Here is an 18,369-nt window from a genome sequence, read left to right as displayed (position 1 = left end):
GGTATTTAGTGTGACAGGAAGTGACATTGTTGAGATTGCCAAAAAATACACCTACTGTGTGTAATTAGAACCGACAAAAATATGATATTATGTTTATTAATAGAAATAACACTTAAGAACTTTGGTTGTACATTTAACTATAATGTAATTAAATTATGGTAGTTTTTAATTTTAATTATTCACGTGTACACTTCTGTTTCATTTCCGTCATTTACGTGACTAATTTGTCTCCAAAAGACATATTCTGGTTTCAAACCATTTTTCCCTAGATAATACGGATAAGTTTTGGTTGTAGACAGATAAAATATACCATGATTGTAAATGTTAACATTATCACCCATAATGTTAGTTGACAGGGGAACATTATCATAACATGTAGCGTCTCTCGCTTCTTGAATACCGTCACATTTTATAGCTATAAATTGGCTAGGGTTCTGCATAGCGGATAGCCAATAGGTTAAAACTCGAAAATGGCTGCACGTTGAACTGCAAGGCAGGAAATTTAAGTCTGTCGGTTGGAATTCCCCTCCGTTTACATAAAAATCTACGTGACCCATACGTGTTGCCATACCATAACCGTCTATGTTCGTGTGTATGACTTGAACGAAATCTGCGTTTGAAGCGTCCAAGCGTTCGTGTGGAGATAAAGTCCTAAAGCAGGGTCCAGCTGGTTCTAATGCAGTTATTTTAGAGATATTCCGCCCCGTCATCTGTTGATAGTTTTTCGCTATGTAGCTGACGGTTTGGCCCCCGAGGCTGAAGCCCAGCAGTTCAGTTTTGCAAGGGTCGAGGCCGGCCCGAGTTAGTTGAGCTAAAACTTCTGCTACGTGTTTGCCGACAGGACGCATCAGGCGCGAAGCTCTGCAATTAAATTGTTTATTATTAGATTGCTTGTTTTTGTCAAATCAATTGCAGTAGAGTGTGCTTAAAATATATCTGTCTATTTTTTTCCATGACGGGTGGACAGCACTGTTCCGTGAATTGTTGAGGTACTCTGAGAATGTTAAATGTCCTTTACTCCAATATTCACAGAGTATCACTATATACATATATATATAAATACATGATATTCATATAGTTATATGTTTAATGTCATCTTTCATTCATTTGTCTTATAGTTATCAATCAATTATGCAGTTCCATCTCGTAAGTGTAAGTGGTCCTGCCGTACTAATAAGATGTAAAATAATTAAATAAATTGGTTATAATTAAAAAGGTACTAAAACATGAAGTTTTCTTACGTTAGCAAGAGTAGTGCTATGAAATAGTACCTACGGATTTTTAAATTAGACTGGTAGGCGTTTAAACAAAAAAGCTACCAAAAAAAGAACTCTTCAGCTTTAATATTAGGTACTGCAGGTACAGGTTACTATTTTGTTGCTTGGTACGTGTACAACTTCTAATAAGTAGGAAAGTTATTTCCATAAAAGTATCATCCAATGATCCCAAGACTCCTTACTATGGATCCCTACCCACCAAGTCGAATTGCCGGTTATAAAGAGTTTAGCACGTTCAAACAAAACAGAAGAGAGAAATAATAGCTAATATTTTTGTGAAATTTCTTAATTAGTGTCTAAAGTTTAAAAATTTAAAAGTATTTAGATAATAGTCATTTGCAAAATAAACTAGAAGTATATAAGAAAATGGCTATTCTTAACTATTCCCATTTACAACACCAAAAAAAGTACTAAGTTAAAGCAATCAAAATGTATTCTATTCTATTCTTTTCTTGGCTTTAATTTCAATACAGGCTTCCTTTCTCATAGGAGAGACGGACTTCTGTTTCGTTTAGCGTTGTCCGGCCTCGCTGCTCTAAAGCAGGTTTTGCTTCGCGGATTATTACCACTATGTTTTGGTAGGTAATATTTTGTCTCGTCGGCTTGTCGTGCTCTCCGTGGTCTGACATTGTCAGAAACAATAAACATGCAAACAGTTAGACTAACGAGAAAGAATGGTAGAGGGCGGTACTACAAGTAATTATAAATAGAGCAACTGCTGAGTTTCTTGTCGGCTTCTTCTCGGTAGAATCTGCCTTCCGAACCGGTGGTAGAGTCACTACAAACAGACTGATTTGACGTTACAAAAGTGCTTATATTACGAGTATACCTGAAATAAATGAATTTTGAAATTTATAAATTAATTTTTATTCACTTGTAAGTTAGCCCTTGACTGCAATCTCACCTTATGTTAAGTAATGATGCAGTCTAAGATGGTAACGGGCTAACCTGCTTTATATATAGTAGTAAACCATACATCTAAATCGTATATCGTATTTGAACGCTAAATCGTTTGGCATAACGTCTTTGTCGATGTGGGTGGTGACTAGCCACTCCCGAAGCCCACCACCAGACCAGAAGAGAAAATTCGGAATTTATAAATTACCCTATGGCTCCCACGGGGCCGTTTCTGAAACTTAGACTGTAGACAAAATCTTAAATAATGTAACTAAATAAATAAATAAATAAATATACTACGACAATACACATCGCCATCTAGCCCCAAAGTAAGCGTAGCTTGTGTTATGGGTACTAAGATGACTGATGAATTTTTTTATGAAAAATATACGTAAATACTTATAATGTACAGATAAACACCCAGACACTGAAAAACACTTATGTTCATCACACAAACATTTTCCAGTTGTGGGAATCGAATCCACGGCCTTGGACTCAGGAAGCAGGGACTCTTTTACTGCGCCAGTCGGTCGTCAAATATATACTGACACTGTGACACTTACAAATAATAATGTACAGTGGCGAATCGTTGGTTGTCAACCACGATGACGTTGTAGTCCAACGCCTCGTACTCGTTGGCGAACATCGCGGAGATGGGGAAGCTGGTGCTGTCCAGGTAGCCCAGCGCGATTACCACCGTCTTCCTAAAATGTGTGAAACAAAAGCATTATTTGTTAAAGTAAGATTTGTTTTATACGGTTAGTGGAATAGCATCGCCTGTTAATACAATAACATTTCGCAGAGCATGTACGGAACACGTCCTGTGCTCCACCCTATGTCAATCAACCTGAGCCGTAGGTGTTAAGCCATATGTGCCAATAATTACACCGCCAACACCGCCCTTTAGACTCGAACACAGCATTGCATTTGACGGCCGAGTGGCGTAGTGGGCAGCGACCCTGCTTTCTGAGTCCAAGGTCGTGGGTTCGATTCCCACTACTGGAAAATGTTTGTGTGATGAACATGGGGCTGTGGTTTTTTTTCTCCTTCCCATTAAAGATATGCCCGATAATGACCACGCTGGGCAGGCGGGTTGGTCATCGCAGGGCTAGACTGATCGCCCCGGCGTCGCTGCTGCCCGACACCGGTCTGTGCCATTTGTTCAGCCTAGCCAATTCGAAGTGGTTATACCGCCACTTGTCGGTCGCCAGAGCCTCGTCGGTTAAACGGCAGGGTGCACCACGTGCAGGTGAGGTTGGCAATTTGGGAGGCTGACTGGTACTAGCCACACCCACTTACACCCCTTTTGATCCAAGCGGCTCAGAATCGTGGAACTTGGAACTCCCTACAAAAGACCTATGTCCAGCAGTGGACGTCTATCGGTTGATGTGATGATGATGATGATGAACATGAATGTTTTTCAGTGCTGGGTGTTTATTTGTATATTATAAGTATTTATGTGTATTATATTCATAAAAAATATTCATCAGCTATTGTTCGATGCCCATGAACTTGTATGCATCGAAACCTGTCCGCGGGGGGCGACCCGCGAGCTTGACTTACGTGGCCAACACGAGCATTCACGCATTGGCGGTCTCAGTGCATTTACTAAACCTTGTAACAAAATAAATCGTAGTAGACCAGCAATCAGTTTAATTTCAATACATAAACTTTAATACAGTCCAAACTATATATACACACAACAGCCATCTTAGTACCCATAACACAAGCTACGCTTACTTTAGGGCTAGATGGCGATGTGTGTATTGTCGTAGTATATTTATTTATTAATTTATTTATTATTATTTATTGCAATATAGCTGCCCCGCGCAAGAAATGGCGGTAGTACTTTCTCTGCCGAGCTGTGTCACGAAAACTCAATAGTAGGTACTAAAATTAACTATACTAATGGCTAGGTTTTCAGCCTCCTTTCGTTAGGTCCGAGTTTGATCTTCGGCACGCGAGTCTCTCAAAATATCACTTGCTTTAACGGTGAAGAAACCTGCATGCCTTAGAGTTCTCCATAACGCTCTCAAAGGCGTGTGAAGTCCACCAATCTGCGCTGGGCCAGCGTGGCGGACTACGTCCTTAGCTCTTCTCATTCTGAGAGGATACCCGGATCCTGCAGTGGGCCGGTAATGAGTTGATGATGCACCTAACTTCGCTGATTTGCATAACAAATAACTGTTGTTTATTAACATTTTACCTACGAAAGTCAACCCTAGGGTCTGTGGCGATGTTCTTCGCCTCCCAGTACGTGTACTTCTGTCGACTGCGCCCCTTGCCCTGCACCATGAAGTACAGGTGCCTGAGCTGACTCCTCGGGATGGAGGCCGGCTTTGAGGAGCCCGGACCTGAAATTATTTATTCTTTAATTAATCAATGATAACAATGCATACATAGGTATATATTATATAGTATTTACAACGTGCAAATAAAAACCGAAATAATACTTCAGGGTTCAGAGGTACGTTATGTACTGTCTCTTGGATTGATCATACTTATTTTTATCTTCAATAGGGTTGTCCTAAGTAAACACTTAGAATGATTTGAATTCGTTTGTATGGAAAAATAAATATGCTTTTATTTATTCCTCATGAAATATACTTACGCACTCTTCAATAGTATTTCGTAATTCAGCTACACGTTATATACATAACGTGTAACTATATATACTTTTCTTTGTCTTTCCTAACGTCATAGGTTGTCTGGAAGAGATCGCTATAGCGATAAGACCGCCTTTGCACGCCCCATTTTCTATTCTAAGTTTATTCTGTGTATATGTTTACTTTGTTTAAAATGTGTATAAAGTTAATGTGCTATAAAGTTTCCACATAAACAAACAAACAATCCTCCAGCGAGAGGCTTTGCCCATAACCACCGAGCTGGGCAGACGGGTTGGTGAACGCAGTAGATGGTAGTATTAGGAATTTCCACAGTCGCCTCGTACGACTGCCATGGAGGGGTGGTGACTAATGTATGCTAATCGCCGTCTCGCCGTGACAACGAGCAAATTTATTCCCAAGTCTTAAGTATTATTTTCGTTTCCCTCCCTTCTGTGTTAAGGCGAAAGATGAATGTTTAGTTGGATAATGAGGTTAAGATTTCTGTCTGGGGGATTTCTATCCTACCAACAGAGAAGGCACATAAACGTGCGTAGATGGTAGATTGTCGAAGATCTGTTCGGTGTGGTGTAATAATATTGAAGAAATTCTAAATTACACCATACAGATTCACCTGCTTTCCGGGGAGTATTTGCTATACTACGTTTATCTTAATTTTCATAATAATTTATAATAGGAGAGACGTCACCAAGCGATTTAAAGTTCCGGGACGATGTTCCGTAGAAACCGAATACGGGTTTGGGTGTTATATAACTGTCATATCATAACGGAACGCTCGCTAGGTGGAACGCCTTTTCGGCAGGGTGGGTATCAGCCGGCATTCCCGGTTCTTTGACCGAACATCACGCCGTAGATGCAAATTCCATCTGAACGCCTGGTTTTCTTCTACTACTCGCAATACCAGATAACTTTCGTCAAAAGTATGACGGGTTCTTCAAAGGGCGGTTAAAGAAACAATTTCATAGCTATTATATATATAGCAATGCATTGGAAAAGTTTGAGGGTTTAAGAATTTTTGGCAGGCTTGCTATGATGCAGTTTATACAACATAGGAAGCCTGCATAAATGATGGAAAAGGTCTGGTATATCTCAAGCATCGTTGTACATGTATGCAGTTTTGTAAATTTTGTACAATAAAAGTGTATCTTTTAATCAATTTATTTATAAATCGGGAAAGCGATCTGTTCTTAGCTCAATGTAAGTTTATTAGCACTGGTCACAGCTCGGCTCTTTCTTTATAACATAGGTAGATATATAATATAGATAAGCTGGTATAATAATCCATTTCTGACACAAACAAAGCCATGTTGATTATGAGTAGGTATAAGTTACACAATTACATCCATGGCACAAATATATCATTACCATCAAGTAATGTATTTAAGTAGGTATTTGACAAAGCGATGGGGCAATAAGACAAATCGCTTCTTGCACATACAAAATTATGGCTTTTGAAGTAGGTACGCTTAACAACTAGTTACTAGCAGCGGCTAGGAAGATTCTGGTCTCGAAGGAGCAACCTTCTTTATATCAAAAGCGGCCAAATGAGCAACTAGCAGAGAATTTGTTTACTCTCCCCTTGAATAAATCTAAATTATAGTTTTGAGGGAACACATCAGATGCGAGATTATCTCACAATTCGCAAGTGCGCAGTAGAAACGATCGACTCGAGTAAATAAACGACGAGTTGCGAGTTGTAGAAGAATAAAAACTGTCAGAAATAAATTCTAAACTAAATTACATAATTATAAACATGGGTTTATTTGTAATCTAGTTTAGGTTGCTTGAATAGAGGTGTTACAGAACAAATAGGTAAATGAAAATTTGTTGTTTTTGATTGATGTTGTTGAATTTTAGCTTCCTCGGTGGTACCAGCACGCACTTCTTACTTTTCGAGGTTATGTAGGATTATAACTTAAAGTTATTCAAATATAACTTACTCTAGCAATAAAGGAAAACATCGTGAGAAAACCCGCACGCCTTACAGTTATCTATGACGTTCTTGAAGGCGTGTCAAGTCCACCAATCCGCACTTGGCCAGCGTAGTGGACTACGGCCTGGACCATTCTTATTCTGAGAGGAGACCCGGGCCCTGTAAGGGCTGATAATGGGTCGATAATGATAATAATTAAAGAAGTGGACTGATTCCAAGCAACCTAGAAAATAAATAAATACATTAAAGGGGGCGTCCATAAATTACGTGAGGTGTTTTTTTTATTTTTGTAAGTGAGAATGATTCGAGAGAAGATTTTATTCAACCCCCACCCCATCCCCCAATCTAAAATGTAACAAAAAAAATGGTATAAAACCAATATGGAGGTTTGACAGTAAATGTATAACGTCGAAGTATGATTGAAAAATATTTTCTTTCGAACAAATTAGTGAATGAATGATCTTTAACGTATTAGGATAGCATTTAAAATTAAATCTTAAGCATGTACAATCTAGATTAAAGGGACCAAAATAGTATAATTTTTTTTCAGTTAAAATCAGAGAAAAAATTGCGTGATATTTGCCGAAACCTCTCTCCAAAGAAGGTTAGATGAGATTTGACTCGACCCCCTCCCCCCTTAAAAATCTCACGTATTCTATGAACGCCCCGAAATTCAAAATTCATTTATTTTATACAGGACTATTTTATAAGTACTTTTGAAACGTCAAGTATGTCTGTTTGCAGTGACTCTACCGCATTGGATCATTGGATTTACTGGCACCGGATGGCAAAGAATAAACATCTCTGCTGGGATACAAAAACAAAATTGTTTGTTAAGAAACGCTTCAAATTATAATAATTATGATTACACGCTACTAGCAGCGAGGTAATTTGCTGTGGTGAAATTTCCTCAACACTTTTCTTAACGCACTAATATTTTCACTCGTGCACGCGTTGCGCCATTTTTGACCACCAGACTGAACTCTTGGTACTCAGGCCTAAGTTACTATATGGAAAATAACATTTGCACAACTCCTGCCAAACTCTCTGAGCTTTTTAGACCTATTTTTCTTCCCTTTCTACTTCTCCCACTGTCAAGAGGTTGTGGAAAGGAGTTCTCTTTTCTTGTTTCTTCTTTTACATTTCTTATTAGGTAAGTACTAAATGAGATAGTAAAAACTCATATTAATAAGACCAAAAACAACATCTTCCAATCCAAATTGATAATCTTATAATAAAACTTATAAATTAACTAATTCCTGTAAAGGTCATGCCAGCGTGGACTGGAGCCAAAATGGCTGTCTCATTTCTGAACAGCTGGGCTGATTCTTTGCACAAAAAATAAGACAACCGCAGAATGATATAACTTCAAATGATATATATATATATATATATAATTTGAAAATTCTAGGCAAATAATTTTTAGTGATGATACGAACTCCACGATACAACACTTGCAGAAAATAATTCGCACTACAATTAGTAGGCAGTGGCGTGGAGGGTATGCACAGGGTATTTAAATGATATAAAATGAAGAAAATCTCCAGTACGAGTTATAAATACTTAAGGGTTTTTATATAAATACTTTTTATAACTCTTAAAATGCCTATTCTTAAGTTTTTTATAACTCGTACCGGAGATTTTCTTCATTTTATATCATCTGCATACCCTGTGCATACCCTCTATGCACATCACTGTTAGTAGGTATAGTCTATTATAGTAAAAAGGATATATAGTAAAAAGGATAAAGAAGTACCTAAGTATAAGATTAAGTATAAGATTGGTAAAAAAGAAAAAAAAAGCACATACATACTGACATAAATCCTCTAGGGTAACCTTCCTCAGTCCTTGTGTCTTTGCATTTTATAACAAAAAATGAACCTAATAACACAAATAAAACCGCACACACACGCATCGACATCGTCACTTTTATAATTCAAAGTATCCAGACCCTCATAACACAAAGTTTAGCATCCTACTATTTGATTGAATGAGCCTTAATTTCTTTCCACAACCGGAAACAATGATGGTGCGTGAATATTTTTTTAAATTATGACACGTTTGTCCGTTAGAGCGTTGACCTTGGCTTTGATACAAAGGCGCAAAAAAAAGTAAGGTGTCATTTTTTCATTCATCCCACTTCTGGAGAGGCGCAAAGATCGAAAACTTTACAGCCCCATCAATTAAAATCAATTTTTATTTTTATATATAATGGATGAATGTTGTATAGCCCATTACTTTTTTTTTCGTTTTTTTACGGCACAACGACCACCCTTCCAAACAGTCTACTGTAAACTAAGCGAGACTAATCTAAATTACTCAAAAATGTCCACTACTTCTAAATTGAATGGTACAAGAATTGTATGAGATTTACGAGATGTACCAATCTCAGGAAATTATCAAAAGAAAACATGCTACAAACTTGTAATACATCACGTTTTGTAAAGTTTAATGGCTTTTTGGACTTCTTGACAGTTTTATCGTTATTATGTTTGCTGCGACAAAGGTTAAAAATGTGTCATTTGTGTTACAATAGTATACCATTTCTCGTATTACATAACTTATTGCTGGGTAGGTACATAATAAGCAATTACTTTGGCCCTTTGTTTATTTTATCTTCGGAACGAACTTTTGGTCGGCATTTTAGTATTTTTTTTGTAATTGTTTTTATTCTTATTTTTGTAATTGTATTTTTTTTGTATTGTTTTTATCCACGTTTCTGTTACGTGCCGCTAAGATGTGGAACACCCTCCCGGCAACTGTGTTTCCTGCCACGTATAATTTGAGTACCTTCAAGGCTAGAGTGAATAGGCTTTTTCTAGGCAAGCGTGCTCCAACCTAGACCTCATCATTGCTTTCTAACGGGCATGATTGTCGTCAAACGCTGGCCTATCGATAAAAAAAAAAAAATCCGGTGGCTAGGTTTAAATCGGGATGCGATACCTTTTTTACCACGCTTCCTATGGAAATTTGAAGACCTAGGCTAGGGAGCTCGTGCCACAAATCGGCAGAGCATATTTAATAAGTTTAGTTTTAAAATTATGATAATTAATAATGTAAGTCTTAGACTAGTAAACTTATATTAGTCTTAACAGTAGAAAAACTAAATCGGTATGTAGGGTAAAATAATAGACGATAACATAAATCTTCAATGTTTAATGTAATCCCAATTTACGTCCAAAGGTACTGGTCCCTGGCAGTCCTTGCAGGGGGTTTTAGTCTTGCATACTCCCCCTTTGCAGGCGAATTCCCCTTTTCTGGGGTGTTCGGGGGCTTTGTCGATTGTGTGCCAGGGTTTGTGGAGCTTCTTTAGCATTGCCTGCTCCAGTGCGAGGTGGATCTTCCCTTTCGGATACGCGGCTATCAGGTGGAGGCTGGACAGGAAGATTAGGGATATGTACTGTAAATAAATAATATAAAAATTAAAAATTTGAAAACCCCTAGTTTTAATATAGTGTAGGTACATTGTTCTACTAATCAATGAAAATTTGAGGAAGTTGTGAGAAATATGTATTCCTAAGCTAAATACATAGCTAGGAACGCTCTTCATTTAATTCGGTTCATCCATTCTGGAAAGATCCACACATACACGTTGCTTTTGTGTCGGGGGTTAAAAATTACTACAATTAAAAAAGGTACTAGGGTGTATGGCAAAACAGTTTCCGTACATGGAAGTGTGGTGTGTGCGGGTTAGGTTAAATAATAATCAACATAGACAAGTTTTTGGTAAATTGTAAAATGATTTGTAAGGGTCTATTGCTGTGTTTCTTACCGGATTCTTCTAGGTAGAGATTCTTCCGAATCGGTGGTAGAGTCACAACAGACATACCTACTCGCAGTGGCGTGCATAGAGGGTATGCACTGGGTATGTAGATTATATCTTAATATATATAAATCTCCTGTCACGATGTTTGTCCGCGATGGACTCCTAAACTACTTAACCGATTTAAAATTAAATTGGTACACCGTGAGCAGTCTGGTCCAACTTAAGAGATAGGATAGCTTAGATCTTTAATTATAGTCGCAATTTTATTTTATTTCAAATTAAATGTCTATAATTAATTGGCAGTCACATGTTATATATATATACTACTATACTCATTTAAAGCTTAGCGATACTGAATACTTTAAAAACAAAATCAAACGCAGACGAAGTCGCGGGCAACAGCTAGTAAAATTATAAAAATCTCATTGTACGAGTTTTAAAAGTTTACCCTTAAGTTTTTATAACTCTTATCGGATTAATATAACTCATTTTATATAATCTTCATACCCTCCATGCCTACTTGCCATTTCAAAAGTGCTTGTATTAACCTTCCTTTAAATAAATGAATAGAATAAAATAGAAAAACTTTATTGCAACACAACACAATAGGAAAAATACAAGGAAAACAGTAATAGTACTTAGTGCTAGGGTGCGAAGGCGGCCTTATCACTAAAAGTGATCTTTAAATTTAGAATTTTGCTCATACAAAACCAAAGGGACTACTTATTAGTAAGTAACTTATAACTATTTCAACTTGGATGCTCTATCTAAACTTGTCGATTTAAGACTTGTAAAACGTTTACTATTTAAAAATGTCATAAACCCAATTATTTTTGTAGAATTGATGTGAAAATTAAACAATGTTTGCCTTTTTTATTATCATCGTTAGATTACGTTATTAAAAGCAATACGCCAAATATAATCAAGCTTTGACACGACCGAAGCCCTAGTAAATCTGATCAAGTTAAGAACTTGTTTTAACTTTGTGGTTAAGTTTATGTTAAATTTGTGTGGAACTGTCAAATTTTAGTGTTTGTTCCTGTATATAAAATTATAGAAGCTAACGTGGATGTGACATTACTTTATATAAAAACTTAAGCTTCAGAATTTTTATTTGACTAAGTAACATTTTATTACTAAGTACTTATTTAAAATTGTCTTAAGACGGTTCAAAACCAGCTATGTAAATAAATAGGATGAAGCAATAATTATAAATATAGATAATTTAACGACTGCAATTATTGTGGGACGAGAGTATTAAAGTAACAACGGTAATTGTTGATTCGGAATTTATAAATTTAAAATGCATATACAAATTTTCGGAACCGACAGGATTTGAACCTGCGACTCTCTGGCAATTGTGGCCTGAGAGTCGCATGTTCAAATCCAGTCGGTTCCAAAATTCAAAATTCAAAATTCAAAATTCATTTATTTCAAGTAGGCCTAATACAAGCACTTTTGAAACGTCAAGTCTGTCTGTGTGTAGTGACTCTACCACCGGTTCGGAAGGCAGATTCTACCGAGAAGAAGCCGGCAAGAAACTCAGCAGTTGCTCTTTTCCAACATCAAAAATTTACATTTTATATTTTAACATTCATTTTTCTATCTTGTGAGAGATGAAAGCGGAGCCGGATGCTTCCAAGCAACCTTGTCATTAAGAAACTCATCAATTGTATAATAACCTCGCTGTAATAAATGTGTTAACACATTCTTTAAACTTATGCATTGGTAGGTCCAAAATTACCTTAGGAATCATATTATAAAAGCGTATACTCAATCCCACAAATGACTTCTGCACCTTTCGCAGACGATATGCAGATGTCACTATTTATGACCATTTCTTGTAAGTCGACTGTTTATATCCACTTTTTGTTTATAAAGACTAATATGTTGTCTTACAAATACTATATTGTTATAAATGTAATGTGAGGCTACCGTAAGTATACCAATTTCTTTAAATTTTTCACGGAGGGATTCACGTGATTTAAGTTTATATATTGACCGTACAGCTCTTTTCTGCAATATGAATATAGTTTCAATATCAGCAGCTTTGCCCCATAATAAGATCCCGTAAGACATCACACTATAAAAGTACGCGAAGTAAACAAGTCTTGCTGTTTCTACGTCAGTAATCTGTCTAATTTTCCTGACGGCGTAGGCAGCCGAGCTTAGTTAACCTGCTAGTGTATCTATATGGGTACCCCACTGAAGCTTACAATCCAAGGTCATGCCCAGAAAAACTGTGGAATCTTCCATTTTTAGTGATTCTCCATTTATTATTATATTTTTATTAACTTTCTTTACATTTGGTAAAATAAATTCCCCACACTTGGTTTTTTTTGCATTTAAAAGTAAATTATTGACAGTAAACCAGTGCGACACATGCGACATAGCACGGCTTACATCGTCAGAGTTGTCGTCTCTACCTCTATCAGTTTTAAAAATTAGAGATGTATCATCAGCAAACAGTACAATGTCACAGGTTTCACTGACATGGTGTGGTAGATCATTTATATACACCAAAAATAGAAAGGGACCCAAGATTGAACCCTGTGGGACACCCATTGACGTAGCCGACCCCTGCGACTTAATGTCTTTTATGCAAACTTATCTTATCTCAGTGACAGAACCCAAAGGGTTCTGTCACTGAGATAAGAGGCAACCAAATTTAGTGCAACGTTTTTGATACCATAATGGGCTAGTTTAAGAAGCAAGGTTTTATGATCAACACAATCGAATGCTTTGGATAGATCACAAAAAACACCAATGGCATTCTGCGAACGTTCCCAGGCATCGTACACATGTTTTAAAAGTTTAGCGCCTGCATCCGTGGTGCTACGACCTTTAGTAAAACCGTACTGCTCCGGATGTAGTAAGTTATTTACATTGAAGTGATTCAAAAGTTGATTTAATATAATTTTTTCAAAGACCTTACTAAGAGCTGGTATGATTGAAATGGGTCTGTAATTGTTAATGACGTTTTTATTGCCAGATTTAAATAGAGGTATAAGTTAACTATGTTTCATTAAATTTGGAAAAGTACCTCTATCAACACATTCATTAAAAAGTATGGCTAAGTAAGGGGCAATAACGTCTATAATGTTAGATATTACCATTACAGACATACCCCATAAATCACCGGTTTTTTTCTGTTTCAACAACTTAAAATTCTTTATTATATCATATGCAGATATATGTTTAAAATTAAATAAAACGTTGCACTCATTAACGTTGTTCCTCAATAAACTCTGAGCTGCAGTAGGTGAAGAATTAAGTGAATCAGTCAACAAAATAGGAAAACTCTGAAAAAAGTTTTCAAAGGTACTTGCAACCTCACTGTCAGCGGTAACTTTATTATCATTAATAATTAATTCAAAGTTTACGTTGCGAGATTTAGCTTTCCCAGTTTCATTATTAACAATTTTCCAGGTTGTTTGTACTTTGTTATCCGATTTTATTATTTGATCCTTAAAGTATAGCGACTTAGCATGAAAGCAAACGTTCTTAAACGTTTTAGAGTACATTTTTACGTGTTGTAGGAAAGCTGGAGTATGGTTATATTGTTTTTCACTATAGAGCTCATACAAATTATCTCTACTTTTGTATATGCCAATAGTTGCCCAATCGCTAAACTTTATTTTTTTATTGAAATCTATATGTTTGAAATTGAATATTTTGTTAAATTCATTTTCTATAATATTAAAGAGCGTACCATAAATGCTGTCAGGATGACCGTTCTTAAAGACAAGGGCAGGAATTTTGGATGATATTTCACCTTTGAATCGCGTCAATTTGCTCTTAGTTATCGGCCTACACTTGACGATATGTTCATCTTTGTTTATATTATTCAAAACAGTAATTTGTTGGCCACAATGATCTGATCTTAAGTTGGTTATTATCGATTTACCTAAGATATCACAGTTGAGAAAAATATTATCTAAACATGATGCTGAGTTTGCTGTGATTCTAGTAGGTTCACTAAAAGCATAATTTAAATTAAAACATTTAAATAAGTTTAGCAACCTAGTCGTAGTTGCATTACTAAGTAAAATATCAACATTAAAATCCCCGCATACTATTGCTTTTTTTGTGGATACAGACAATCGCTTAAGCACATCTTCCATTACATCCTCAAAAAGGCTAAAATCACCTGAGGGGGGACGATATACACACACTATTATAAATCGCTCCAGCTCCACACAAGATAGTTCTACAGTGCGTTCAACAGAAAGACTAACTATGTCTTTTCGCTCCTTACAAGTTATATTATTGTGTACAAAAATTAAGGACCCACCATGAATTGCAGTCCTTCTGAAGAACACACTTGACATTTTGAAATTCCTTAAGATAACTGCTGGATGTGCACCAGTGAGCCAATGCTCAGTAATACACAGAATGTGTATATTGAGTTTTTCCACAAACAGTTCTATTTCAATTTCTTTGCCGGTTAAGCTCTGTATATTTTGATGTACAATGTTCATATTGGAGAGCTTCTCCGTTGTCTGGCTATCTAGTTTAAATAATTATAAGAAATTTTCTTAGTACTTGAACAAGTACTTGGGTCATTATCAGAAATATTGGTACCTAAAGTACAATTTGTAAAGTTGTCAATAGACTTAGTTACAACACTTGTAACTGTATAATTTAAATTGTAAGCTGATAATGAGGCTATATGTTGCTTACATTTTTTTGACAGATAAAAAGTATCCCTAGTCAATAACAATGGTGAAATAAATTTATTCACATCAAAATAAAAAACTGCCTCACTATGACGGCATGTCAAGTTATAAATTAATAAATTTAAATTATAAATTTGCTTATTTCGCTTAGAACTAAGTGTGCCACAGTACGGAAAGGCACACATAACAAATCTACATTTAGATTTTTCATGCAAAGCCAGCAATTTTTCTACACATCTTATAATTTGTGTCTTTTTTACTTTTAAGCTGTCTCCTAACAAAAATATAACATTTTTATTTACATCTAAACTGTCTATGTTCAAACTATCAATAAGATAGTCTAAATTAGCCCCCGGTGAACATATACATTTTATATACAAAACTTCTTATATACATTTTAAATTAAAAAAATTGATAACTCTTCGTAGTGTAGGTAAAAACACTTATAAAAATTAGAAAATTAATTGGGATTAGTCTTAAAAGTAATAATATGAATAGAAAAAAAAAGAAAAGTGTAGATCTTTGCTTACCACAAATATCATCTTGTAAAAGTAAAACACTAAATATTTACGAAGATAATAAAACCTATACGACTTTTGCAGTAGAACTGACTAAACTTAACTTGAGCTGAATATCATATTACTTAACAAACAATAAGTATGATAACTTTACTCGTAATAGCTGTGCCATAAAAAAATAATGTCTGCACGAAATGTTGCCAAAACGATGCTTTTATAGAGACACATACAAACAAAAGGCAAACAAAAGCACCGTAACGCGTTGACCCCAAACTGTGGCAGTTTGGCTTGTTTATAACTGTTCACGTGCGAAGATCGTACCAGTTTGCCGATTCGTCTCTTTGTTTGTAAGATTACGACTTTTATATCACACGACAGATTAACAATGCTGAAACGACGTAGCAAAAATAAAAGCAAATAAAACTCTTTAGTAAGAAATCATACATGGTTGTCACGATACAGGCTACATCGTATAGAGATCACTAGCAATTGATTTTTTTAACCTTGTTTGAATTGAGCATTTTTTTAATGTCATAGCGGCAGGCTTGTTTACGGCCTAGATGTAAAATAAACATGTGTGTTTTTTGAACTAGGAAATGTCAGTTGATTCAAATTGGTCTGGTAAAATTCACATGTAAAGACCGCTACGTTGGCTTACTGCTGGAGTGCCTAAAATATGTAAAGAACCCTTACTCCACACTTAAGACACAGTGTTATAAATATGTGGGGACTGGGGTCAGCCGGATGTCAATGCAAATTTAGTGGAGTATCGATTACTTACTTTATAAACGCACATAACTACGAAAGGTTAGAGTTGTGTGCCGGGTATCCTCCCGAAAGTGAGGCCGAAGTCCTAACCATGAGCCTATCACCACTTTTTATCACTCATATGGTGGTGGAGAAAATTGAATTTGAAAGAGCATACCAGAATTTTGTTTTGCGTATTTGGAAAGAAAAGATGAAGCAGAGGGGTTCATTTCATAGGATTGCCTACATTCTATGTAACGACGAACGAAAATCCATAGAGATGGCTAGTCGTATCGTTAACGTGTAGTATTAATGTACCTTCCTTTATTTTATTATCTTCTTATCTGATAGGAAATCTCAGTCATCTGTAAATATTTCTAGAAATCGGAAGAGATTAGGGGCACCTAAAGGTGAACCTTTTAATGTAAATTTTATTATATCGATCATCAACTACATATTTATATACTTATAATAAAACTGTAACTGGAAGATTTTTGTACATTTAATATATTTAGAAAATTTTGACCCGATTTTTATTTATTTTATGTCTGTCTGTTCGGGCATCACGTGAACACTACTGAACGGATTTAAATAAATCTTGGTTTTTATCCCTCCTTCTACTTTTTATCCCGATAAACAATGAGTTTCCTCCGGGAAATGGGAAGAAAATTTTTATCAATTTTATTTCATAGCTCCGTTAAAGTTGAACCGATTTTAATAATTCTTTTTTTATTTGAAATTGTATACTATCAAGCATTTATTGTGTCATTTTAATGAAGATCTGATTAATATTATCAGAGATAAAGGACATAACTCTTTACAGAATTACCAGCAAGTCGCAAGGCATATGGGATAAAGATCGAATGCATGCGTACCATCCTACTAATATTACAAATGAGAAAGTTTGTGAGGATGCATGTATGATAGGTGGATTTGGTATGGATGGCTGTTTTTTTCGCTTTAACGCCACAATGAATGAACCGATTTGGCTGAAATTTGGCAGAGAAACAATATACAGTCTGGAATAGCTCATAGGCTTCTTTTTATCCCGGAAAAGCAAACATCTATTTTTTCCGCAATTGTCTTTCAAAATCCGCACAAGGGAGTTTTAGATTGACGTGGATAGGCATAGTTAAGGTTGAGGTTGAGTAGGTGCAATTAGGTTCTTGATTTTTTTAAGATATTAAAACCGATAATAACCGATGTGATGCAGACGAAGTTGCGCGGGTCAGCTATTAAATAATAAATAAACTTAAAACGACACTATACACATCGCCATCTAGCCCCAAAGTAAGCGTAGCTTGTGTTATGGGCACTAAATATTTTTATTTTTTATGAATAATATACATAAATACTTATAGTATACAGCTAAACACCCAGACACTGAAGACCATTCATGTTCATCAGTCGCTGGCTGCTGCACGTTCTCCGCTTTATTGCCTTAGTCGCCTCCTACGACACCCGCGGGCAACAAGGGTGGTGACAACTGTATTCGGATCTGCCGTCACCACACGGTATAATCAACGTTTTTAATTGCTACAGGCCCACTTCATGGCACGGATCACCTCTCAGCGTGACAAAGGTGTAGATCGTAGTAAACCACGCTAGCTTTGTCCGGTTTCGCAGACTTGACACGACTTTGAGTAGGTACATATTCATAGAGAACTCTCAGGCATGCAGGTTTCTTTACATTGCATTTTTGACATGCACCTTTAAAGCAAGACGGCCGATTGGTGCAGTGGGCAGCGACCCTGCTTTCTGAGCCAAGGCCGTGGGTTCGATTCCCACAACTGGACAATGTTTGTGTGATGAACATGAATGTTTTTCAGTGTCTGGGTGTTTATCTATATATTATAAGTATTTATGTATGTTATTCATATAATTGTTCATCAGTCATCTTAGTACCCATAACACAAGCTACGCTTACT

The 18,369-nt window shown here is 36.1% G+C and overlaps 2 protein-coding genes across 2 annotated transcripts; both read right to left on the bottom strand.

The window, feature by feature from the left end:
* Positions 1-179: 179 nt before the first annotated feature.
* LOC120625703 (phospholipase A1-like) lies at positions 180-8,652 on the bottom strand. The gene is made up of 4 exons (XM_039892888.1): positions 8,541-8,652; positions 4,381-4,528; positions 2,738-2,878; positions 180-861 (listed from the first exon to the last, which is right to left on the bottom strand). The coding sequence occupies exons 1-4, from the start codon at positions 8,650-8,652 to the stop codon at positions 180-182; spliced, it is 1,083 nt and encodes a 360-aa protein (XP_039748822.1).
* A 1,220-nt stretch (positions 8,653-9,872) lies between these two features.
* On the bottom strand, positions 9,873-15,976 carry LOC120625763. Its single transcript, XM_039892964.1, has 2 exons — positions 15,707-15,976; positions 9,873-10,131 (listed from the first exon to the last, which is right to left on the bottom strand). Exons 1-2 carry the CDS (start codon positions 15,716-15,718, stop codon positions 9,880-9,882), a joined length of 264 nt encoding a protein of 87 aa, XP_039748898.1. The 5' UTR covers positions 15,719-15,976; the 3' UTR covers positions 9,873-9,879.
* Between the last annotated feature and the right edge of the window lie 2,393 nt (positions 15,977-18,369).

This window comes from Pararge aegeria, chromosome 1, assembly GCF_905163445.1.
Source record: "Pararge aegeria chromosome 1, ilParAegt1.1, whole genome shotgun sequence".
In the NCBI taxonomy this organism is placed as follows: domain Eukaryota; kingdom Metazoa; phylum Arthropoda; class Insecta; order Lepidoptera; family Nymphalidae; genus Pararge; species Pararge aegeria.
Note: the sequence above shows the minus strand (reverse complement) of the source record. Positions and strands in the feature narration are given on the sequence as shown.